General features: G+C 42.0%; 1 protein-coding gene across 3 annotated transcripts; it reads right to left on the bottom strand.

The window, feature by feature from the left end:
• Window positions 1-39: 39 nt before the first annotated feature.
• Window positions 40-23511, bottom strand: atp8b2 (ATPase phospholipid transporting 8B2). 3 transcript variants are annotated; one of them, XM_034128020.1, is made up of 30 exons: window positions 23302-23511; window positions 20164-20231; window positions 14673-14731; window positions 14434-14547; window positions 13916-14014; window positions 13754-13815; window positions 13525-13597; window positions 13182-13252; window positions 12866-12945; window positions 12204-12362; window positions 12036-12124; window positions 11639-11835; window positions 11118-11238; window positions 10651-10738; window positions 10201-10235; window positions 9924-10083; window positions 9607-9795; window positions 8988-9103; window positions 8218-8382; window positions 7423-7534; window positions 6530-6635; window positions 5866-6076; window positions 5482-5665; window positions 4392-4615; window positions 4206-4289; window positions 3770-4015; window positions 3540-3678; window positions 2583-2713; window positions 1459-2055; window positions 40-1365 (listed from the first exon to the last, which is right to left on the bottom strand). In XM_034128020.1, exons 2-30 carry the CDS (start codon window positions 20186-20188, stop codon window positions 1300-1302), a joined length of 4002 nt encoding a protein of 1333 aa, XP_033983911.1. In that variant the 5' UTR covers window positions 20189-20231; window positions 23302-23511; the 3' UTR covers window positions 40-1299. The 3 variants fall into 3 exon arrangements, with proteins under 3 accessions (XP_033983911.1, XP_033983912.1, XP_033983910.1); XM_034128021.1 differs by lacking the exons at window positions 20164-20231; window positions 23302-23511 and adding an exon at window positions 20121-20141; XM_034128019.1 differs by lacking the exons at window positions 20164-20231; window positions 23302-23511 and adding an exon at window positions 17796-18005.
• Window positions 23512-24758: the final 1247 nt, after the last annotated feature.

Raw genomic sequence — 24758 nt, 5'->3', positions numbered from 1 at the left:
AAATCGTTTGCATGGACACAGTTGGTTCCTCTTACAGTATTTGAAAGAGAGCTGACATGTTTATTGACCACAGCTGACCCGTGCTTTGACAATCCATGGGGCCAGATACTGTTCAGTACATTCATTTCTGGCCTTAGTTTTGCAGATCATGTTTGCATTCTGTTGTATTTCCACTAAGGAGATGATTTATCGAAGACTGTAGTGTAGGTACAGATCCTAGCACAAGTTCACATTGTTCATCTGGTTACTTTACTTATAATCTCACCCCAGTCGTGGACAGGGGTCAGCGATTGACAGGAACATTTGCAACACAGATGGGATGTCGTACTTGTTTTATGGATCAGGAAACAGAAAGAGTTTAAACGACCAAAATGTTGGCATTGTTAAAGCATCATTATCCCAAAATACATTCCCTTTATTTGCGGACAAATAAACATGTTGCAACACTATACTTAAGTGTACAATGTTTGACAAATTACGTTTAGATGTCTGTTAATGCCTACAGTAAGCAAGTGGTAGTTTGTTCTTTCTAGGGTGGTGAAATACATTTACATCAGAGGTACATTAACATGATCTGGCCCTTTGTCCGACAAATAAAATGCTTTGGCTTGCTTAAAGGTCAACTAGGCCATTATAAAACACATCAATATGATGCAAAAAAAGGAAAACATGTGAAGTAGGGGTATATCAAGTAAAAAAACAGATACATAGGAGAAAAGAGACACAAGTGTTGCAACATCTTGCAGTGTCCTGTAACGTAAAGTACCGTTCTCACTGAGAACTATAGTGAACGTAAAGCTTTTAACAAAAAACAGTTCTACAGAAAATATTGCCTCCACTTTGCTGATTGAAAGTCTTATCGTTCTGCTCCTTCATTCTACCCATTGCTGATTAAGAGAGATTCTGCGAGACTTGTTTGTGAGTGAGGCTAAACTTGAAATAACAAGTGGAAACAATCTTTTAGATCCTTAATAGTAAGTAATCTGTTATCGCATCTGCTGCTTTCCTTCAGTCTAATTCTTTAAATACCTTGATCTTGTAGTCATTCATGAACACAGTTATCATTGGAACATGTATATCATCATAACATCACAATTCATAGTAGGACTATGTCCATGTTGCTACATTGTGCCACCTGTTCCTATGATATGGATTTAGTCGATTTATTGTAGAAGCTTTAGTTGGGAGAGGAGAACACTGAGTGGGGAGCTTTTTTATCAGTATCTCCAGGAAAACACACACATCCTGTATGTGTGTGTAAACATGTGATGGATAGCAGTGGACATGATTTTCCTCCATTTATTCTGCTAGTTTCACCGGGCTGTTGGATGCAGAGGCTCGACCCTTCCATCTCAACAGAGCTTCCTGTAGGAGAGAGGGACAGTTGTGTTAATTGTGTAAGATTTGTTGTACCTGTTTCATTTTTTGTTAGTGACACATGAAGTAACAGCAGTTTACCTGCACGGCACCCAGACTTATCGTCCAGCCTCCAGGTGAGTCTCCCCCCTGGGACCTCAATGCTGCGGGGGTGAGGACACCAGCATTGAGGGTCTGGGCTGAACCATCAGCTGCTTCTGAAGCTAGTGCTGGAGCTGGTGGGTTCTGTGTGGATGAGGTGGAGGCAGTCTGTGTGTCGGGGGCTGCTCCTGTCTCCTCCTCTATGGGTGCATCTTGTGAGCCACACAGAACAGACGAGGAGTTAGAGAGCGGCGGGATGGACCCAGAGACACAGCTGGGTGCTGGGCTGCTCTCCCCCGAGGCGCTGGGGGGGGTGTTAGTGTGAGAATGTTTCTTCCTGCGCAGCGTGTCGATCCAGCTGGAGCTGTGTCTGGAGGCGAAGGTGGCCATGGCCAGAGAGGAGAGCCTCATGTTCTTCCCTGAGGTGATCAGCTCTCCAAATCCTTCCGTGTGGGCAAAGGCGTAGCCCGACCTCCTGGAGCTGCCTCGGGCGCCCAGACGGCCCTCCGACACACTGCCCACCCCCCGCCAGGCTCCGCCCACACTGCGACCTGCCGGCTTTCTCTTCTTCTGCCGCACCAGCTGAGTGTAGCGCACCTGGAGATGGAGCAGAGGAGATTTTTTCAATTTAATTAGGCAGTTTGATTCTGTTTTCAGCCTTTGTACCAAGCTAAGCAAATGGGAAATTGTTACTTTAAGGTTGCTTCATTCTTCTATTCTTTCTTCTCCATCTGATCGTTATTCTAGTCCATACTCAAACCTATTTGTACTTTACAACTTTAATTTATATCCAGGACAGACACAAGTAATAGTGACAAAAAAATAATCAAAAAAGGGTATTTTTCACACCACCTTAGCAGCAGCTCAGGTTGAAAGCCGAGCTTATATGATGTAAGACTAAGTCACTGGTGTAACTGGGCTAATTTAGTCAATATTTACAGAGTATTTAAGGACGGTAAGAATGAACTCATCATTACACACACACTCAGATGAACTGTTTGTACGTGAGAAGTTAATCATTGGCTTGTTTTAAACTGACCTGTAGGGATGATGCAACACTGACACATGTTCCAACGAACAAGATGGACACATCAGAAACTTTGTTTTTGTGTGTATTTTCTCACCGTGTCTGAGAGCTGAGGTTTGAGATCCACCTTAAGGAAGCGGAATGCCAAAACTGGAACTATGCATATTGCTGTCGCCAGCGCAATAGTTAACCACACGACTGGTTGCAACAACGTGCTCTGGGCACTACCTGCAATCACAAACACATAAACAAACATGAGCAAATATGTCTCAGGATTTTACAGCATTTCCCAAACACTGCAAGCACACAGATATTAGACATCTTTACATAATGAACTCACTGGTGTATAATTGTTTCAGCACCACAGGACATGACTTAGATATCCTTCATTTATACAAACAGGTGCCTACATGTTTAATAGAATTGTATGTTTATTTGACCCTATTGACCTTTTCATGGTTTCATCTTTATAATTAGTAGTATACTTTTTTGAATGATACAGGTTAACTGTCACTTTGACAACATCCTCCTCAGTGCTATCTTGTCATGCTCCTTGGCTCTTTTGTCTGTTATTTTATCGGTGGGTTGTTTTACTCACTCTCCTCGTTTTCCCGCCTGTGTATTTGTTGGCTTATCCCTGATTGTTTCACCTCTTCCTCATTGGTTCTGCTGTCACCAGTTCCCTTCATTCCTTGTGTGTTTAGTCTTAGGGCTCCCTTCTCATTGTTTCTCCTGTTTCTTTGCTTTTAGTTTAAATCGTTTGAGGTCCAGTTGTGATCCAGTGTGTTGCTTTGCTGGTTAACATTTGGATTTACCTATCACCTACCTGCTGGACCTTTTTTGGACCTTTTTTGCCTAATTTGGAATGTAAGTTTTCTTTTGTTTACTGAATCATTGCCTGTGCCTGGGTCAGAACTTGCAATTCTTGACATTATGATAACATTACTACTACAATTGAGAAATGTGATACAAAAATATTGATTGGAAATTGCTATATTATATTGGTCAGGCCGTTTTGTGTGTAACCGACAATTAAAGACAACAGGACACCAACCTACAAAGTGGAACTGGTTGGGAAAGATCCCGAAGAGGGTCTGGCTTTGCAGAGCGAGCATGATGGAGAAGTATAAGCCCAGCGAGCCCCACACAAACACATGGTTGATAACAGTCCAGAAGCCTGTGTCCAGAGCGATCTACACAAACAGAGGAACAGGCCGGTTAATGCTCCAGCACGGAACAGACCGTTCACTTTGGTAGCTTTGAGGAAATCTAACACCTTCTCACCTGAACGCTGACCACAATGACCAGGGCTGTTGCCGTGGTGACCGCAAAGGTCTGGTAGTCAGCGAGGGGCACACCTGTGCTTTGAGTGGCGTCGGACAGGATGGCACAGGGGACGAAGAACAGCACCACTGAGGTGTAGATGCCCTGGGCGATGCAGATGAAGAACTCTCTCTTGTTGAACAGGAGGTTGAGCTGCCCGGGCTCGTACAATTTAGGATACTCCAGACTCCTCTGGTCAGGAACGTCCTACAAGAGGAGAGGAAGTGAGGAGCTGCAATTACTGAAACAAGTCAAGCCTGCTATGTTGTGGTCATAACTACAGAAATAAACATAATCGTCTTTTTTTTGCGACCTAGTTCCTAATAGTTATTTATTAGATTTCTTCTTCTATTTAAAGTAAGCACAAACTATGCACAGTGACTATGCTTGAACAGACCTGGTCAAATATCCCCATGGCCAGCACAGGGAGGGAGGTGTAGACAATGTTGTAGAGAGTGATGAAGTACTGATCGTACACCGTCTAAAAGATAGAGGAGATGCACACAAACACATTGAAAGTGATTACCCTTTTCTACCCCCTGATCAATGTCCTTGAGTAGTCTCACGAGCTCTATCCTCTGACCTGTGCCGAGAAGCCACAGTAGAAGCCGAACCAGAAGTGCACCATGGTGAAGGCAAAGTTCTTGTAGAAGAAGTAGCAGAGGAAACGGCACATGCGCAGGTAGGACCAGCGGCCGTGCACCAACAGGAGGCGCTGCAGGAATCTGAACTGGGAGAAGGAGTAGTCACTGGCCAGCACCGCCTGGATCCCCTCCTGACCTGAGATACCAACTCCTATGTGAGCACCTGGAGGTGCGGGAAGAGAGAGGCACACGGAGAAAGAGGGAGAAAGGTAAGTACACAAAAAATGTAAGCTTAAATGTCATTTTTGGCTTTAAGAAAAAACTATTATTGTTCCTTATTTAAAAGAAGTAAATATAAAATCAAATGCCTCAGGAAAAAAAACATGTTCACATGACGTACTGTACATACACAGACAAACCCACAAGGTGATGCAACACTTACAAAACACTTACTATTACACATATATTAAAAGAAACGGAACATTGGGTTATTGGCTTAACCAAACCTCTCTGTTTCCCCTTAAGCTGCTTTAACGTAAAAAAACAACAACTCTTAATGTCATTCTGTTTCACACTGTTGCAACTATTAATGAAAGCAATTTGCAATATGCACAGAGTGAAATATTAAAACACAAGACTTCATGTTTTTGTTTTAACGATTACATAAAATCTACATTTTTTAAATATATTTCTTTTAACATTGTATACAAATGTTCCCAAAGTTCAGTCTGACATCTGGTATGTTTGGTATTTCCACTCAGATTTCAACAATGTTTGTCTGCAGACAGAAATGAGTGGCCAACCTTCAAATAAGTTGAGTTTAGGTTGACACTCACGAAATTGACGACACAAAAAATCTGTTCATATCTTGATGAGGAAATCACACTTACGGCAAGAGACATTTCCACACAACCTTTCTCGACTACTAGTAACACGATGTAGATAAACAACTTCTTCTGTCCTTCTGATGAGAATTTCCATTGCATAAAGGTAGTCACGCACCTATGTGGCTCAACTTCTCTCTTTCCTCTCCGTCTCAAAAATCATCAACAAACACTTCCTCCTCTAATACACATCTGCACAACTCACTTTTGATCATGCTAACATCGTTAGCCCCGTCTCCTATAGCCAGGGTGACGGCTTTCTTGTGTTTCTTGATCATCTCCACCACTTGAGCTTTTTGCAGCGGGGTGACTCTGCAGCAGATCACGGCTTTGCACGCACACGCCGTCGACACAAACTCCGTCTCCATGTCTGCTTCTAGTGCGTGGGCCTATAAAAGAACAGCAGATACAGATGAGAAGTTTAAGGGTAAATGTTAAGGGTTTAGAGTTGTATAGTTCTAGGGGAAATATGGGTTGTTGATCAAAAAACACACTTCAGGCAAATTATTATTTTCTCACAGCTGACAGTTTAACCTTAATGGCATCTGCTTTTTTTGAATGTGAAGGTGGCGGTGGTTGTTTTTTATACCAGACTGTGGCCGTTGATTACGAGGGCAAATTCTCCAGAGATGTTGTCCATGAGGTTAGAGGGAGGAGGAGGAGGGCACTGCAGCTGTCTCTCTCCTCCCCTACTATCGCCTTGTCCTTCTCTGAAACCGTTACCCATGAAACATCCCTCCACCCCCTCCTCTTTTCCATCTCTGGTTCTTGACATCTCGATCATCCTATCCCTCGCCCTCCTGGAGAGGAAGACAGTCAGTATCAGTCACTGAGTTCATGAGTTAAATGTTACAGGAGGCTGGAGTGTGGATATTGTAGCAGTGGCCTAAACAATTGCATTTACAGGGCAAAATCTTTGACATGCCTATGCCGGTTTAGCACCAGAAATGGTTGATGTTTTAGTTATTGTTAGAAAGAACTATTAACAACAATATATTTTGAACTTACTGAAAAGGCCCTTTTTGGCGTATTTAGTTCATTTGTTTGGCTGTGCTTTTAGATACTTTATTGTCTTGATTTAACTGTATAGTGTCTATTTTATAGCTAGGGTAAAGAGCTGGATATTGCTCAGTAACTCTTGTACAGTAGTTGAAACACTGTGCTTCCACACACACTATAAACATGAATATAAATGCATTTTGTAACTTCAGTTTATTGTGTATCCTACAATGCAGGGTAAAAGACAGACTGACCTGAGCTCCTGTCGTACGCTCTGGACGGTGTGTCCACTGATGATGAACACCTCGGTCATGTCATCTGTCAGCATCTTGCAGGAGTAACCTATATTGACAGCCGTCTCTATGTGAGCGAAAGGGAGAGTAAAGCATTTGGTTAAATATTTATAGTAAACATTCATCTTTTTTCTTCACTTCCATTGAAAATCCTTCAGTCAATGTTGGTATTTAAGCTGAGAAGAACATGCAAATCTCTCATCTGTTCAACATATAGATTCAATTTCATTTTATAATGCCTTTGTTGGAACTGTGGCCTAGGTTTAAGTAGCTCTAATTTGAGAGGTCCTCCCTGCAGGTTTCAAAAAACTGAAAAACACAGCAAATTAGTTTCTCTGAGTTTTCTCTCTACAGGAAAATGGTGGAAGGCCAGTGTTTTGTATCCATCCATTCAAAGAGAACAGGAGCCAAATTGCACGCTCATGTGGATCAAAAGTTGAGTTGAACATCGTTATATCTTCAGTCATATGTGAGGAAAATAAATAATTTCACAGTTTTTTGACAGTCTATATATGCTCTTGCATGTGCCTCCTCAAATCAATTACATAATTGTGGCACATGAACATGGACCTCGTTGATCATTGGCTTGTGGTCGGTGACTACAAGTTGTAATCAGCTGGAGGTCTGGCAGAACATTTACTCATATGTGAAAGGAAAGCAGTCCTGATATCACTTTTCGACTTCTTAATGGGGGACAGTTTGGACATCCATTATATTTTTAATGTTACTCTTCACAGCCCCTGGACTTATGGTGAAATTTAACATTTTGTTTGGTTATTTGCAAATGATGGTGCTTTTAAAGAACTCTGTGCAAACTCAGATCTGACATTTGTGTAAATGTGTGTGAGTCTCACCCTGCTTGTCTCCAGTGAGAACCCAGATCTTAATATTAGCCAGAGAGAGGACAGCGATGGTCTCTGGGACGCCTTCCTGCAGCTTGTCCTCTATAGCTGTGGCACCAAGGAGCTAGACACACAGACACACAGACATACATGTACATTTCAATTCTTATTCAAGCAGGAAAGTATGAAACTTAATCTGAGATCTGACAGTGTTTGTTTTTTTTAATCCACAGTAAAGAAATTCCCCTATTCAAATATGTCTGAACGATACAACCAACGAAACCTAAAGTTCCCTTTTTTGATTGACAATATTAATTTTAGTTTGCAGAAGGAAGACTCATTTTGCGTATGAAGAAATGGCTTAATGTTCCACAAAAAGAAACTTAAAGTCAGACACACACACACACACACACACACACACACACACACACACACACAACACACACACACACACACACACACACACACACACACACACACACCCATGTGTTGACCCACGAAAAGACGTCAAAACAACTCTTGGTGTGCATCAAAAAGTGCATCTAATGGGTTGAAAAAATAAATAAAGGCTCATAAATACTTTGTGAGGAATTTTCAAAGACTTGCTTGAATGTAATTTGAAGGAAGAGGAATATGGCTGATGAGAAATTATGAGCAATGGACTAAAAAAGCACTGTAGAAAATATGAGATGTTGCTAGCCTTGTGATGTTAGCCTTAAATGTACCCCAGGAATAGTTGCCGCCATGGTTATCACAATCCAAATTAACAATACTGTCAAGTGCACACTCTCCGCACAAGTCACTAACCACCATGTCTTGCTCTATCTGCTCATATGCGGCTGCCAGTCTGTCCTCTCTGCAGCTGGCAGCCTTGGCAGCGATGCGGTGTCTCTCTGACCACGCCTCCCACTCGTCCTCTGACAGGTCTCTGTAGGCCAGAGCCAACGTCCGCAAACCATCTGCCGCATACTCCTATAGCAAAACACATTTACACAGACATGTGACTAAATATACGAACATTCTGACACAAGGAGAAACAATGGAAACCTTGAGGCTGATGGTCTGCCACGTCTGCCACATATCAAGGTGATACATTGTCTTATTACGCCAACAATTCCCAAATTGGGATTAATAAAGTACCTATCTATCTATCTATCTATCTACCTACCTACCTACCTACCTACCTACCTACCTACCTACCTACCTACCTACCTACCTACCTACCTACCTACCTACCTACCTACCTACCTACCTACCTACCTACCTACCTACCTACCTACCTACCTACCTACCTACCTACCTACCTACCTACCTACCTACCTACCTACCTACCTACCTACCTACCTACCTACCTACCTACCTACCTACCTACCTACCTACCTACCTACCTACCTATCTATCTATCTATCTATCTATCTATCTATCTATCTATCTATCTATCTATCTATCTATCAGGAAAAGTAGAGTATGAGTATGAGTTAAGGCTTGGACATTCATAGCTGTTTTCAAGTTTGGAGGCACTAGGTGGCAGTACAGCTCCATCCACCCAGGAGATAATGTGATATGTGTTTACTCACATTGAGGTGGTCCGAGGTGATGTTCATCAGTTCCTGGTTGCAGGGGTGGAGTCTCTCCAGCAGCACAGTGTCAGCTCCTTTACAGTACAGACATATTCTGCCCTCTGGGTTACGCACTGAAAATAATAAAAGTAGGGAAGACAACATACTTAAAGAAATCTATACACCTCCAACATTATCTTCAAATAACAATCTCCTCTTTCTGAGCTTTAACAAATGTCGTTCCTGCGGATAGTGGGAGATAAACAGAACGCAGTCTGTGGCAGAGATGTATGAACGTGTGCCTCGTGGTCCTCGCTGCTCTTTTGCTTGACCACATTTGTGTGAAAGCAAGGTGATTTATGACCAGTTATTTCTGGGCAGCTTTCCAGCACCTTACAGGAATACTAATCACAGGAACACACAGTGAAATCTCACTGATGGATAAAACATGACTAATAGCCTATCGTGTCAGTTTGTACGAGTGTGGATCGTAATTTAAATGTCCCTGTACATGCCACTTTACCTGAAATAAGTAAAGTGGCCTAATGACAGATTAAAAGTCCCCAAAAATATAGAAAAAATATGAATAATAGTTTACCGGTTTATTTGTAATTTTCAAACTGAAAAAGACACACACCTATAACAGACATCCTCTTGCGTATGTTGTTGAAGTCCAGTATGGCGAGCAGGGTGTAGGTCACGGATCGTCCCATCTCCGTGGTGGTTATAGTCCCAGGTGTTCGGGAGCGAAACACAAAGCCGAAGTTTCGAGCTGCCGTCACTAGAGCGCCCTCATCTGGAGACTGAGCCTTATAGAGCAGCTCTCCTGGGTATACAGATAAAATATGGTAAATAATGGGCAATACATAGCGTACAGATGGACAGAGGGTGTGTGGTGACCCTGTTTGCTGCTATTTGACCTCCCAGAATCCCCTCTCCCCTGCCCTTGCTCACCCTCGCTCTTCTCCTCGCTCATGACGGTGTGACAGAGGGAGAGCAGGCGGAAAAACTTGTGAGTGTGCGTGTCGCCCACTTTCACTGCCTCCAGCAGGGTGTCGTCGTAGAAACAGAAATCCGGGTCTGCCAGGGGGTTGAAGGGAGTGAAGTCCAATCTCTGAAATTAAACGGTGAGACAGGGACTCTGATAATAAGTGTGTGTATCTGTGTGTGTGTGTGTGTGTGTGTGTGTGTGTGTGTGTGTGTTGACTTAGAACAAAATAAGTATTCTTACCTTTGGCTGAGGTCCCAATGGGTCTGACCCTTCACCTGATAGTAACACACACACACACACACACACACACACACACACACACACACACACACACACACACACACACACACACACACACACACACACACACACACACACACACACACACACACACACACACACACACACACACACACACACACACACACACACACACACTGTTCAGAATACAATATAGCCCGGTTCAACACCAGCTTTACATGTGACCTGTGACCTTAGCAAAAAGCCTATTATACAATTTATGTAGTCAAAAAAACAAACCGAACATATTAAAAATAGATTGTTTTACAGTTGTATTGAATGGAGTGTGTATAGCGTGGAGTATATGTGTATGTAATAAAGTGGCTATTTGGTTTAAAGGCCTCATTTGCAATGCGTGGTTTGGTAAGTGTGGTGTGTGTGTGCAGTTACCGTAAGTCTGTCCGTTGATGGAGCACTTATTGAAGCTCATGATGTTCTGAGTGAGAGTTCCTGTTTTGTCGCTGAAGATGTATTCAACCTAATGAAAGTAAATTAAATGTGAACACATGATCTAAATCGACACAGACAAAGTAATTGATTTTGTCGAAGTTCAAGAAATAGCAGTTTATAAAGTGTATACTGTACACCAAAGCCCTAGAGGGCCATACATTATTCAAATCAATATCTGTATCATCCTCGTCTCTGAATTTAGACAGCTTTCAGTTTGCAGGTGTATTTCATTTCTGACCTAATTCTACCATTCTTTCAGAATTCAAATTCAATAGAATATAAGATGAAAACTAAGCATCATAAGCAACGGAAACTAGGGCCAATGTAGGATGGATTGATATACATAATAGACGATAAATGAACATGCATGAAATATAAATATGACACATAGACTGTTTTTGCTGTACCTGGCCCAGCTCCTCATTCAGAGTGGTGGTCCTGGCCTCAGCTGGTGTGTTACACTGTGAGCAGAACATCTGCTGGTCCCAGTTAATGAAGTAGCTGTGACCCAGCCTGATCACCTCCACACTGATACACAGACAGGTGAGAAAGAGACGCTGTTACATTAACAACAGAGTAATAGTAATCTAACATAGGGCCACGTGGAGTTCTCTAACACTTACAAAGATAGGGGGAACAAATCAGTTAGTAGTTTATGTAAGTCACACAAACAACCTCAAAGTGTTCTAGGTCAAAGGTTCAGGGGTTCAACAGTAGCTTGTTTGTAAATTGGTGAGCAGAGGAAACAGTTTTCAGGGTGTCAGCTCCCTTACCTGAGAGGAAATCTCTGCAGACCACATGTACAAACAGTGTCAACAAAGCTTACTGTCTGATATAAGCAGGAATGTTGTATATGTCTTGTCTCATATGTGTCTTCTACTGTATACAAGCTTGCATTTCAAACTGTATGTCTTGGACTTCTCCTCACCTGACATACAGAGAGATAGGCACCACGGTGTTGAGAATAATAACGTAGGACCAGAAGGAGAGGAAGGCCGAGAAGAGGAAGTTGTCCACAGGAGGGTCCCAGGGCAGATAGCTCTGAAACAAGAAGCCCACCTCCCTCTCCCACACTGCGTTACCCACAGCCAGGATCACTCCCATACACACCAGGAAGCCAAAGATCTGATAGAAACACACAGATGGAGAAATTGTAGGGAGACATACGGGTCCAAATCAGATGTGTTACATTTTGATCTCTGGACAGTTGAACCCAAGTTAGGCTGGCTTAGAGAAGATATATGAATCTAGGTAAAGCCACTGAGCTCATTTCCTGAAATAGTGACATTATGAGCGAGGAAAGTGAGAGGTTTGGGGTGTCTTACCCAGAGGACCAGAGTGTTCATGAGGCGATCGATGCTCGTACGCTTAAACTTGGTGCGACCGCTGTTCTGCATTAGCTTGGTATCTGGGCCTGGGAGAAAAACAGGGGAATTAAGAGCTGCTATACACATCATATACATACTTTATTCAAATGCAAAAAATACACAGACCTGCAAAGATGACGAGGCCGTAGCAAGCCTCTGTGTTGCGGAGGACACATCCTCGTAGCAGCATGTTCTGGTTGGACAGGGTGTATTTCTTGTCTCTCCAGTACAGAGTCCCACAGAAACGATCCAGCTTGTTGTTGGGGGGCTCACACACTACCTCACCTTTAAACACAAACACAGATACATCCTAATTTGATGCTTCATTATAGATACCCACAAAATCCAATTACATTATAAGGTCTTTTTTTCTAACTGTATGATATAAGGTTGAATGTTTCATCCTCATTACATCATTCCTTTGTCACACAGTCGAAGGCCGAAACGCACACCTTTTGAAAGTTGATATGAGGCAGTGTGGGTTGATTTGCTGCAGTAATGTATTTTCCGCAGCAGGTGAGGAGTGTGTGTGTGGGCGCACGCACTGTGCTGCTGACACAAAAGTATTTCGTTGTGTGGGACTAGTGGGCGGGTGATGGGCTGTCGTTCAATGCTGGCAGGGTAGAGAAGGAAGTGTGTGTGTGTACATTTTGTGTGTTTCGTCGGAGGGTGAGAAGGGGGATGTCATTTGTGCCAAACACTGAAACCTGTTGACCTAAATATTACCTTAACTGAAGATGAACCAAACCAGAAATCAAGAGTAGAGGATGAGTTTTCTCGAAACTCACCGTCAAACGAAGCCAAGTTGTTCTGATCTCCAAGTTCAGATGTCACTGAGACCGACTGACGAACCTTCATATTGGACTCTCTGGAAGACAATACACCACACAGTTAATTAGATGTAGGGTCATGTTGCTTCTTTGAATTTAATTTCCCCTCAAGGGACTAATAAAGTTGTTCTTACAGCACTATTTACTGACATAACAATATTATTTTGAATCAATTTAAATAAAATGTCTTATTTATGTTTTCTTTCTTTCTTTTTTTTGTTTCTGCAGTTTATGAGTTAATGCGAGTCATTTTAATGTGTGGGTGTTTTCTGACCCGTCCAGCTCGGCTGTCTCGATGTAACAGAGTCCGTGAGGCTCGCTGCTAGACAACAGGAGCAGGTCAGCCTGAAAATAGATACAACAGCTGAGAATCCACTGCACTGCACTTACGACACAAAAACAACATTAGTATTAGCATCCGCAAACAAGTGAGTAACTAACAAACATATGTCGTGGAGCGTCCCCTAGCACTTTGTTTACAATACAGTATGAAAACAGGCAGAGACGGTTTGAGGGTGATCGCTGAAGTAGGTTAGTAAGTAGTTTAATTACAAAGTTAAAATGTGCTTGTCTATGTCTAAGTGTTTCGTCTGTGGAAATGTACATCACACACTTACTGCCACAAACTGGTTGTTTTCCAGTTTAATGATATCACCCACTCTAACGTTCATCCACTTTTCATTTTGTAGTCTGTAAGAGCAAAACAAAGAGAAACAGTAAAGACAGATAGAGTTAGAGATGTTAAGAAACGGTTGCAAAGTAGGAAACCTTGAAAGAATCTGATAAGCAGACTTAATCAAAGTTCTTGTGAGTGCTCAGGTGCAAATGACAGGACAGGAGACTCACGAGCCACGGATGAGGACCTGAGACTGACGGTTGTTCACTTGGCTGTCGCTCTTGTGACGAAACTTCAGGAGACAAAAGTCAATGTGAGTCATGCTACTTTAATTCACTGAAATGTCATGAGCAAAACTGCATGAGTATTCGGTGCGTAAAAAGTGAGCTCACATAGTCGTCTGTGGCATCCTTCACTGCAGTGATGCTCAGCACCAGAGCTAAAGGCACGATGGTGGTGAACCAGGAGAGGGAGGAGATCTGAGGTATTAACTAGACAGAGACAGAGAGGAGCAGATTAGTTAGGAAAGGGACACAGAGGCAGAGTGTGATTCAGAGAAAGCTACATCACACAGCAGAACGCTCAGCTGCCTAAGAACCTGAGTGCACCCAACTGTACCAAGTGAGCAGGTGATTTCACAAGACACACACATATTTGATTGGGTATTTCTACTTCAGCTACCACTATCTACTTGATATTACCTTGACTACAACATTGTCTCCAACGCCATTAGACGTGTAATTTCTTTCACCATGCTAACATGCTCACAATAAAACACATATTTGTCCTATAGAGATGTAAGCCAGTAACTCTCCATCCTTTGAAAATTCAGCATGCACTTTATTTTTCTCTCTTCCTGTGCCATGCTCAAATCCCTGTTTTACATCCCTCGGTCAGCCCCTCTCCTCACCTGCAGTATGAGCAGGAAAAGGAAGTAGGTGTTGGCTACTTCCTGGAACTGCTCAAACAAGTTGACGGGCAGAAAGGTGACGATGTTGTACTTTGATGTCATAATACAGTTACTCTGGATGAGGAGAGGAAAAATAGAAAATTATATTTTGACTCAGATTATTTCAGTTGAATTACATACAAATGGTCTCTCATCTTTCGACAATATTTTGGAACATGGACAGGATTAAGCTGTCTCACCGCGTACTGAAACTTTTCGTTGTACTCTCTGTCATTGGCTCTGACCTTTCTCTCCTCCTCTGCAGAAACACAAGACACATAATGAGGCATGAACGATGATATCACCACTTAGTTTTACAGAAAAGCACCCAAACCACTGCATCTCTGTGTCTCAAAGTCATTGGTCAAAGCGCATACTGTAAAAGGACCAGCAATAATTTCTAAAATGTCAATAACAGTAAAATCCTCCAGAGAACTGGAGAACAGAGAAAGAGACAGTCCACTTTGTGTGTGTTTATTTATAAATCAATGTAGCTAGTAGTCTGCTGAAGGTTGTTTTGAGTATTGGGTAAGTCACATTCATTCTGTCCAATTATATCTGATCTTCAATTATCTGCTGCCTCTTTCTCTTAATGACTATATGTGCAATCTGGGACAGAGAAGCAAAATGTAATCACGATCGTGAACATCTGTAGGAGTAAAAAGTAGTACCAGGAGCTATGCCAGGTAGTCACAGATAAAGCATTACATGCATTATGACTTAAATCTATAAAGAACAAAAATACACCAGTGAAATGTATGTTTCTCCCCTTTTGACCCTGCTCTTTATCCTCTTGCTGTTTTTAGGTTTCTCTTTATGCTGAAGCAAGGTAGTTTGGGAGTTCCCCTCCTCCTCCACCATGCCTGTCTCCTCTAATATTGATGAGACTGCTTTTTAAATGAAATGACTGGCCTGTTTTGCACAGGGCTGTACATAGTTCACATGCACGCCCACACACACACACACACACACATCCAGATTTAAAATTCAGGCCAGAAGTATATGTTCTGCACAGACGTACTGTAGCTCCGAAACACTCCTTTGACTGATGACTGAGATGCAATGAGGCAATACAGGAAGGGACATCATAAAACATAATCTCATGCACACATAAACAAAGACCCTGTGGTTTCCTGTGTTTCTGCAGCACTGTGAAGACTTGTTTTATCTGGGTCTCTTCTAACAAACAAACACGGGCCACTTAAAAAGATGCAGTATCACTTTCAGGTTATAAAACAGATTTGGTGCAGAAGATGATCTCCAGTCGACTATGGATGCTTTTTGGACACATTGTGTAAAGTGGATTGGATTGGATTTAGTATTGTTAAAATATACAAATGATTTGCCATATGTCCCTTTGATTTACATTTGAAGTTACTAGTGGCTGCTAATACCTAAGAGGAGTAATGTTGCATCAAGTGCAACAGAATGAGTGCACAACATTCTCTATCACAGTGTTAGTGTTTGGTCTCAGTGAATTCTACAGTTGTTATGACTGTGAATGTAAATAAAATAAAAATGCAACTCTTGGCGGATTTTATTTGATTTTCCCTCTCTTTTAAACTCTTGTTGGTATAACACTATCACATTTGTCTGATTAGGTAGATGAACATCCTCCACCATGTCTTGCTGTTGAAACTCTTCCAATCCTTTTTCTCCTCTTTTCCCTCCCATCTACCTGAAGGTCGTAACAGTGCTTTCAGTGGGAAGTGTTTACCAGAGAGATTCTGCCTGACAGGCAGAGCAAAAGCTGCATTAACCCTCCATGAAGAGGCCAGATGTTAGGTAAGCAGAGAGAGACTGAGGCTGATGTCAGACCAGGCGGTGTCTAGCTGTGCAAGCTAACCACCCCTAACTGAATGCACGAGCATCTTTAGCAAACTGTCCATTAAGTGTTTAATGTCTCTGGCAGCTCCAAGGGCATATGAAACCCTGACGCAGACGAGATGCTACACAGCAAGTCTGTATAAATCTATAAAGCTCCATTACTGAGAAACGTTCAGTTTGCAGGCTTACTCGGCTGAGAGCGTAAGGTTTTAATAAACAACTACCATAAATATTGAGTAAAACAGTAAGCCTTAATATCACAATATTTCACACAGATTGGCTAACTCCTAAATCCATTGTATATCATCCCTGTCTCTTTAACACTCTTCCCTCCCTGGCCGGACATGTGAGGACACATGCCACTGTCAAGAATCTCCTCGTGTCTGCAGCAACACACACTCACTGCACAGTGAACGCAGACTGAAGTCATAAGAATAATGACCAAAGAGCAGAGTCAGCCTGAGCTATAGGAAATGCTATTGTCATTCACATCACTAAAAGTCAGGATGAGACTCTGTGCAGAAGGGATCCTCACTCATTGTGGCTGATTTAATTAGAAGAAGATGGGATGGTAGAATTGTCTGCAGTCATTCTCACGCACATGCACGTGCAAACACACACACACGCACACACACGCACACACGCACGCACGCACGCACGCACGCACGCACGCACGCACGCACACACACACACACACACACACACACACACACACACACACACACACACAGTGATATCATTTGTTGGAAACAATGCAGAGGGAAACAGTGACAGACTGGTGGGCTGGAGGTCAAATGAAGGTGTACATCCACTGTGATTTGTGATAGTTAAGCTAAGGAGTACAGACAAGGCAGTGCAGTGACAGCGGAGGCTGGCGCCTGGAAGATTGATCAGTGTCTCAGGCAGCCGAGACAACAAGGACATCATCCTACTTATTTATGCAAAATACAGATTTATATGCACTCAGTTTTGTTTACACATGCACAGATTCATAATCAGCAGCAAACATCAGGCAAACAGCTAAATTAGAGCGATGACACATTAAACAGGCTAGCTTCTTATATTAGGACAAAGGACTAAAAACTGAATTTAAGTATGAAAAATGTCCATTGTTGTTATTTCCCTATTGTTTACTATAGGCTACTGTTTAGCTATTCATGTCAGATGCTGATGTCTAATTAACAGAATGAAAAACCTCTGTGATTGCAGGAACAGCAAAACAACGTGGAATAGTATATTAAGTCTGATGCAGACATGTAATATGATGAGGTGTAGCCCACAGTGTTCACACACATACACAAACACAGTTATTTATAAAATGGAGTGAGCAAAATGAAGAAGCAGGAGTGACACTTGGACACAGTTGGGATGAGAGTGAAAAATGATGTTTATTTTGAGATGTGCAACAAACTCCTGCTGATGACGACGATAGTGAAGACTTTTTGACATCAACAAGCTCAATTACCCCGCATCCTTAATTCTCACACAAACTGTACCTGTCCTCTTCTTTTTCGACGTGGCTCCATTAAGTCCTTTTTGTTTCTTTCTTTTCAGGGGAAAAACGAGTGGAAACCATTTCTCCGGGATGTCTTTCGGTACTGTCATCTTAACTTTTCTAGCAGTCACCATCTGAATTGCTGTTATTCAATGACCGCCGCATCTCCGCAAGGACGCGGGGATGGAGCTCCGGTCCCAACTTCAGTCAAGTTGGATTGCCCGCGCACCGCACCGTCCCATCCCTGTCTCTCTGTTTCTCCCTCTCTCGCCTCCCAAACACAAACACGCACGCAGCCACGGACACTGGGTCCATCAGTTGCTATGTTTCTCTCCCTCCTGCCGCAGAAACACTGAGGTCATGGTGTAGAATAAGGACAATCTCTTAACAGATATAATAAATATTAAACACGAAGGTTGTTCACTTGATTTTAGCCTTTGAGTTTTTTTTTTGTCTCTATGACGCACACATCGAAAATGCGTTATCAATTCTGCACCACAGCTGCCTTATCAATCAAGAGACCATGTGCAGAGTCTGCACCGTCAGCTTTACGTCTCATCCACAACATAAACACTAAAAGCATTACGTAACCTCTTGGTTTCACTGACGTTGCCATGGCAGCCGCCTCTGCAGGGACCTCACAGCTGAACAAGTTGCCAGATGAGGTAACTGGGCGCCATTTTGGATCCAGAAAGCATGAGCTGATTAGGACAAGGCTGTGCGTTTAGAGCCAAAGTGGCTGGTTCAGCAGCGCAGTTTCCTGCACGTTTTAAAGGAGAAGGTGCACTGCAATGGGCGGGGCAAGGCAGGTGCCGGTGCACGTGCTGTTTGGCGAGACTCGTGCCGATATATTTAAGATTGCCGAACACACTTTTCCACAAAGTCTTGTCATATGCATTCACTGGTCTAGATTGTGACACAATATACCTATAGCCTATGCAGTTAAATGTAACCAAACTTCTCTCACTCTCCGTCTGTGGAGGCTGCCACCTTGTAACCCTATAGATCTGCAGCAGTGCCATTATTAACTAAAGCGAATATCTGCACCTTTACTAGCCTCTTGACATATCTTTTTGGAGTCTGAAGTTGTACAGGATTTGAAGCAGCGACAATCCTTGACAGAATGTAAGAACTGCAACACCAACATTCAGTAATTTAATTTTAAACATCCCAAAAGACAACCAGTAGCACACAAACTATTCCTAATGTGTTACAGTAGCTCATTAATGTAATTTCCCTGCTCTGAAGGCAGGTTGTACTGTACACACACAAACACATTTATAGATGGAAAGGCTATGATGGTGTAATGGTGTAATGAACCGGATATAGAACAATGACCAAAGGCAGTCTTTCGTTTTGTTTTTGTTTTTTATAACCAGTGTTTGCTTTGTTCAGCTTGGTTCAAGCTGTACAGTAGACTACAGAACATTCTCATTCTTCACGTAATAATTAAGTTTGTTGACGGAAAACATTCTCCTCTTCCGCTGTATGATAAACATGATAATGTTTCACTGTTAGCTGCATGAAACCCTGTGAACATGAACCCACAGATTACACAGCTATTGTTACAATTATAAGGAAGCCGATCTAGAAACTGAAACAACAAAAGTCTAGAACATCTCTAACAAAGTGAAACCATTATCAATTTGAGTTGCATCCATGGGGTGGAGAACACATCCAACTAATAAATGCCATTGCATACTGCAACCACAAGCCTGAAAAACCCAAACCCTCTTTATTTGTCTCTGCTTTGAAACCATCCTAGTATAGGAGCAGTGGGCACCTACAGTATTGCACAGCACCCGGGGAGCAAGGGCACCATGGCAGGGGCTAGGAGGTGAACTGCCATATTTTAAGTTTGGTCCAGGGACTTGAACCAGCGACCCTACAGCTCCCAATCCGAGCCCCTACTGACTGAGCCACTGCCGGACAAGAATACAGCATGACGTAAAAATACTATCTTTACAATCAACTGTCACATCTTCACCGAGCTGTGGTCCGCTTTGCAATTGGAAATAATACGCATCTTGTATCCATTTGGAATCTGGATATTACAATTATAAATTTGAAACTATGATTGTGCTGTATGTCCATTGTCCTTACTGAGATCTGATTTTACTTTTTCTACTTGTTCTTTAAGTTTACACTTCAATAACATTTACACAGAGGCGTAAAGTAACTAAGTACATCTATACAAGTAAGTACAATATTTAAGATATTTGTACTTTACTTGATTATTTAAATGTTATGCTACCTTTACTCCACTACATTTATTTTGTACCTTTAGTTACTTTGCAGATTTGGACATCTGGAGTAGCTAGTTTACCTTAATGCACCAGTCATTAGCGTGTTGAGTGTCAGGTACTGACCTGGAGGGGGCCTCTTTCTGAACATCTCCGCTCAGCCGGCGTCCCTCTGCTATGGCCCATGGGATTGTCTGCAGAGGGAAAGACGAGTAAGTGAAAGACACAGAAGAGGAATAAAACTGAGGGATGAGGAAGGTCGAGGTGGCTATAGAAGAGGAGGTAAAAACCATAAAAGCATATTTTCTCTTTTTAAACAAGTGACAAGAAAACTGCTCACTTGAAAAAAAATAACAGCAAGTATGTGATGCACTCTATTTATTGTTATTGAGACTTTTTTTTGTTTCAGTGGGTGAAAAAAGATTTTTCTCTCACAGAAAAGAGAAAGTGTAAAATCAATCAGGCATTTCAACCACTACACAACCGGACACACACGTGTACACACACACACACACACACACACACACACACACACACACACACACACACACACACACACACACACACACACACACACACACACACACACACACACACACACACACACACACACACACACACAGGCAACACACACACACACCACACCACACCACACCACACCACACACACCAGACCATCTCTGGTCTGTTGGAGCCATAATGAGGAAATGACATTCAGTAGAGAGCTGCATCTGCCTGGGGACTGCCGGCTGGAGCCGGATCACTGTCAGTCTCCTCATACAGTGGAGGAGAAAGAGTAATGGAGCAGCATTTCCCCCTGCACTCTTCTCTTCTCACTTTCCCCTCTACCCATTTATGCTGACCTGTTAATATTACACACCTCACAGCTTTCACTCGCTGTGTTTTATCCCGGCTAAGTAACGGCAGGAAGATGAGAGATGGGGTTGCAGAGGGGAAGCTTTAAACATCTCAGTGTTGGGCTTTAAACATCTCAGTGTTCTCTCATACGAGAAGGTACAAACAGGATGGCAGGCAGGCAGCAAGCTTAAAATCAATACTCCTGAGAAAAAGTGACTCTGCCTCTCTTCATATAAGTTTAAGCAGATCAGCTTTCAGATACAGTTTCCAGAATTGTCTCTTGCCTTGTCATACACTCTTTTATTGCATGCTTCCTCCTCACTTTCTACACTGTATGCTTTCTCTTTTTGAATCTAGAGACTGTGGAGTTGTTTGTCATGTCTTCTCCTCTCTCTAGTCTTTCAGTTCTCTAACTCTCCATCTGTGGAGGCTGCCGCCTTGTAAAACCCTATAGATGTGCAGCAGTGCCATTATTAAATAAAACTGGGAGAAACACTATGGACACAACAAATATCTTAGGACCCTTATTAGCCCCTTGACATGTCTTTTACTGGAGTCTGAGGTTTTAGAGGATTTGAAGTGAAAATCCTCGATGGAATGTCAGAACTGCAACACCAACATTCAATATTTTAATCTTTACCATCCCAAAAGACAACCAGTACTGCATATGCTATTCCTAGTGTGTGTTACAGTAGCTCATGAATGTCATTTCCCAGCTCTGAGGCAGGTTGTACACACAAAAACACATTTATAGATGGATAGGCTATATGACCCTCTTGAATGAACGAACCGGATATAGAACAATGACAATAAGGCAGTCTTTCTTTATTTTTTTTTATACCCAGTGTTTGCTGTGTTCAGCTTGGTTCATGCTGTACATTACAGAACATTCTCAGTCTTCACGTAATAATGACGTTTGTTGACCTTTCTCCTCTGCCGCTGTATTATAAAAAGAATAATTTGTCAATGTTCGCTGCATGAAACCCTGTGAACATGAACCCACAGATTACACCGCTATTGTTACAATCATAAGTAAGCCGATCTAGGAACTGAAACAACAAAAGTCTAGAACATCTCAAACAAAGTGAAACCATTACCCATTTGGCCTCTGAAGGTAGTTGTACATTTCTGGAAGAGTAGTTCAAATTGAGTTTTATATCTCTTGTGATATACTGCCGCAGTAAATACTAATGTTGTTTTTGTGGCATCTGCACAGCATTCGTTTAAAATTAATAACAAGTTTACTGTAAGTGACTTTAGTGACTTTATAAGGAAACAGACAAACAACAAATCACTTGATTAACTCTAACGAAGAGGCCTGTTCAAAGTCAGGTTGTATACTTTTTGAGGATGATGTGTGTAATACAGAAATGAACATCTATTGTTTATGGTATTTATGTTTGTCTTAATGCCAGTGTGTGTTTGACTCAGCTTTATGCCACACATCTGGCTGTCTTTAAACAATAATTAAGTGGATTGAGAGTGGTTGTTACTGTCTTGTGGTGTATTAATGTGGGGTCAGCATGGCATCCTTTATGATGAGGTAAATTAGCCTACTTATTTCTCTAGACAATGTCGTTATAGAATTAATACAAATGTTGGACCAGGGGCCTACAGTTGTGGTAAAGTGGGCAGCCCTATAGGACTTGCTTTAAATAAGCACCTATTCAAACTTGAACTTTAGCTGTAAAGTGTTGTGACTGCATCTTGCACGGTTGTGACGCTATTGCAGTGACAAAATCTGTCCAGAGACAGACAGTAAGTTAAACACCTAGCAAATGACTCAAAAGTGTTTGTGTGGTAGTTTCTGCTACAGTACTATAGGTCTCTGCAGGACCACATTTTGCCATTATGACACACTGAAAACAAAACCAGTATGGCTGTGGTAACAATATTGGGGGGGGGAAATACTAGCATACAAGGTTTCAGGTCAAAAACTCTCATAAGGATGCACACAACACATTCTAACAACAAATGACCTGAATAACTCAAAGTGAAACCATCATGTAATTGGCCGGTTGCACATTTCTTAAGAATACATTTAATTATACACCATTATGTTCCAATGCTTCTTTAGATATCCATTAGAAGAAATGCAGTTATGTCTGGGCCTGGGGTCAGTAAACAGTGACATAACTAACTTTCACTTTGACTTTGGGAAAATATTGTGACTAATAGTGGGCTACAGGGACGATTGAAACTAAGAAATCTACAGTAGGAACCGAGCAGCTTTACTGTAAATAACACTGTCTGGCACAGTAATAAGAGCTGAACACTTTACAATGAAAACCGAGACACAAATCAATATGTGTCAGCTGAGAAAGTAAGGCTGTAAAGTAAACCAGCTGGCCATACATGATGGAGGCTTCTAAGCACCGCTACAACAGTTCAGGAAACGCAAACCTACCTTTTCAAGTTGGCTTTATAAAAAGGTTTCTGGTGGAGACGTCCTTGCTGCTGCTTAAGCCGAGGTCATGGTGAGGTTTCGGGCTTGAACTGGACGTTGTCCCCGTGATGAGATGCTGTCACTGAGGTGGGAGGGTGAGGCAGGGACCGGGGACGCGCACCGTGTCGAGGTGAGGGAGGGTTAGGGAGGGTTTGGCTTCGGCCGGGGAGAGGAGAGAGGAGAGGAGAGAGGAGAGGAGAGGAGAGAAGAGAAGAGAGGAGGGGCTGAGTCTCCTTCACCTTCCCACCTCCACCCCAACCTCCTGCACTCAGGACCACTATCTGACGTTTTGCTCTGCATCAGTGGATGTCTTTTTTATAGGTGTGAATTTATATTATATATTAGTTTTACATTCCCACAGTTTGCATTTCAATTTAAATTGGATAATGTAAAGCTGTGATGAAATGTTTCTCATTTTTCACACTTTCTTTATAGGCTACTCACATTTTAATTTTCGCTGCTTTAGAACCGTGAACAACACACACTGCTGTTTGTAGCTATCACAGACCGTGGCCATGTGCGGTCTTTTCTTTTTTGTGCCATACCGCCCTCTACTGGTCAGTTTCACAGACTGTCTGTACAATTTATATTTATATTACAATTTGTATTGTCTCTGACTCTGACTTTTAAAATATGTTTTGTTATGTTATATTGATGACCAATCCTGCTTAAGACAGATAACCTTCAACTGGCAGTGGCTCAGTCAGTAAAATATAGAATGTGGACTAGTACTTGAAGAGGCCCTTGAGCAAGGCACCAGATATCGGTTTATATTCATTTTAATAGACATTTAAAATGTCCTTAATTTATTTATTCATTTATTTATGTAGTTCCTTTTTACATTTGTTTAATGATACTTTCTGACTTTAAGGTTAGCCAAGCCAGGCCCATACAAGAAACACCTTTAGTAAAAACCGTCTAAGGGGTTGACTGACTGAAGACACAGATGTTACTGGAACTCAGAACCATCTAACTAAGCTTTTCTACAAGATGAATTCTGTACGTCTGTAAGTCTAATTAAATGTGTAACTTTATATCAAAATTCAGGTGGGTTTTCCACATTGTTTGGGGTTGCACCTCAGGTTTTAGGTTATCAAATGGATACATCAATATAATACAGTAAGGGTTTATCAGAAATATGGGCATGTTTGAATTGAACCAACACATGTCAGTCTGTGAAGCAGCATGCCTTCCACCTGAGCTGTCTGAACAGTGATAGATAAAGTGACTCTCACTATGAAAAGCTGAATTTTGATTTCAATATAACTATTTTCCACTGTTGACAGGTATCAGTCTGTACACTTTGATTTCTCTTCCAGTTGAAGAGAGTGCTTTATAAGACTTCACATATCAACATTGAGTCAGCTGTACTAAGTTGCAAAGAAACATTGATATATTTGTTTCAGAGTTACATTTGA

This window comes from Trematomus bernacchii, unplaced genomic scaffold, assembly GCF_902827165.1.
Source record: "Trematomus bernacchii unplaced genomic scaffold, fTreBer1.1, whole genome shotgun sequence".
Taxonomy (NCBI): domain Eukaryota; kingdom Metazoa; phylum Chordata; class Actinopteri; order Perciformes; family Nototheniidae; genus Trematomus; species Trematomus bernacchii.
This window is presented reverse-complemented; position numbering and strand designations above follow the sequence as displayed.

Excerpts from the sequence above, each read along its gene's own strand:
- atp8b2 (XM_034128019.1), bottom strand. The coding sequence starts at position 17,928 with ATGGTGACTGCTAGAAAAGTTAAGATGACAGTACCGAAAGACATCCCG. Across the intron at positions 13,816-13,915 it reads AGGATGCCACAGACGACTAT|TTTCGTCACAAGAGCGACAG; the intron begins GTGAGCTCACTT and ends TGTCTCCTGAAG. Across the intron at positions 4,290-4,391 it reads ACTGTGGCTTCTCGGCACAG|ACGGTGTACGATCAGTACTT; the intron begins GTCAGAGGATAG and ends TCTATCTTTTAG.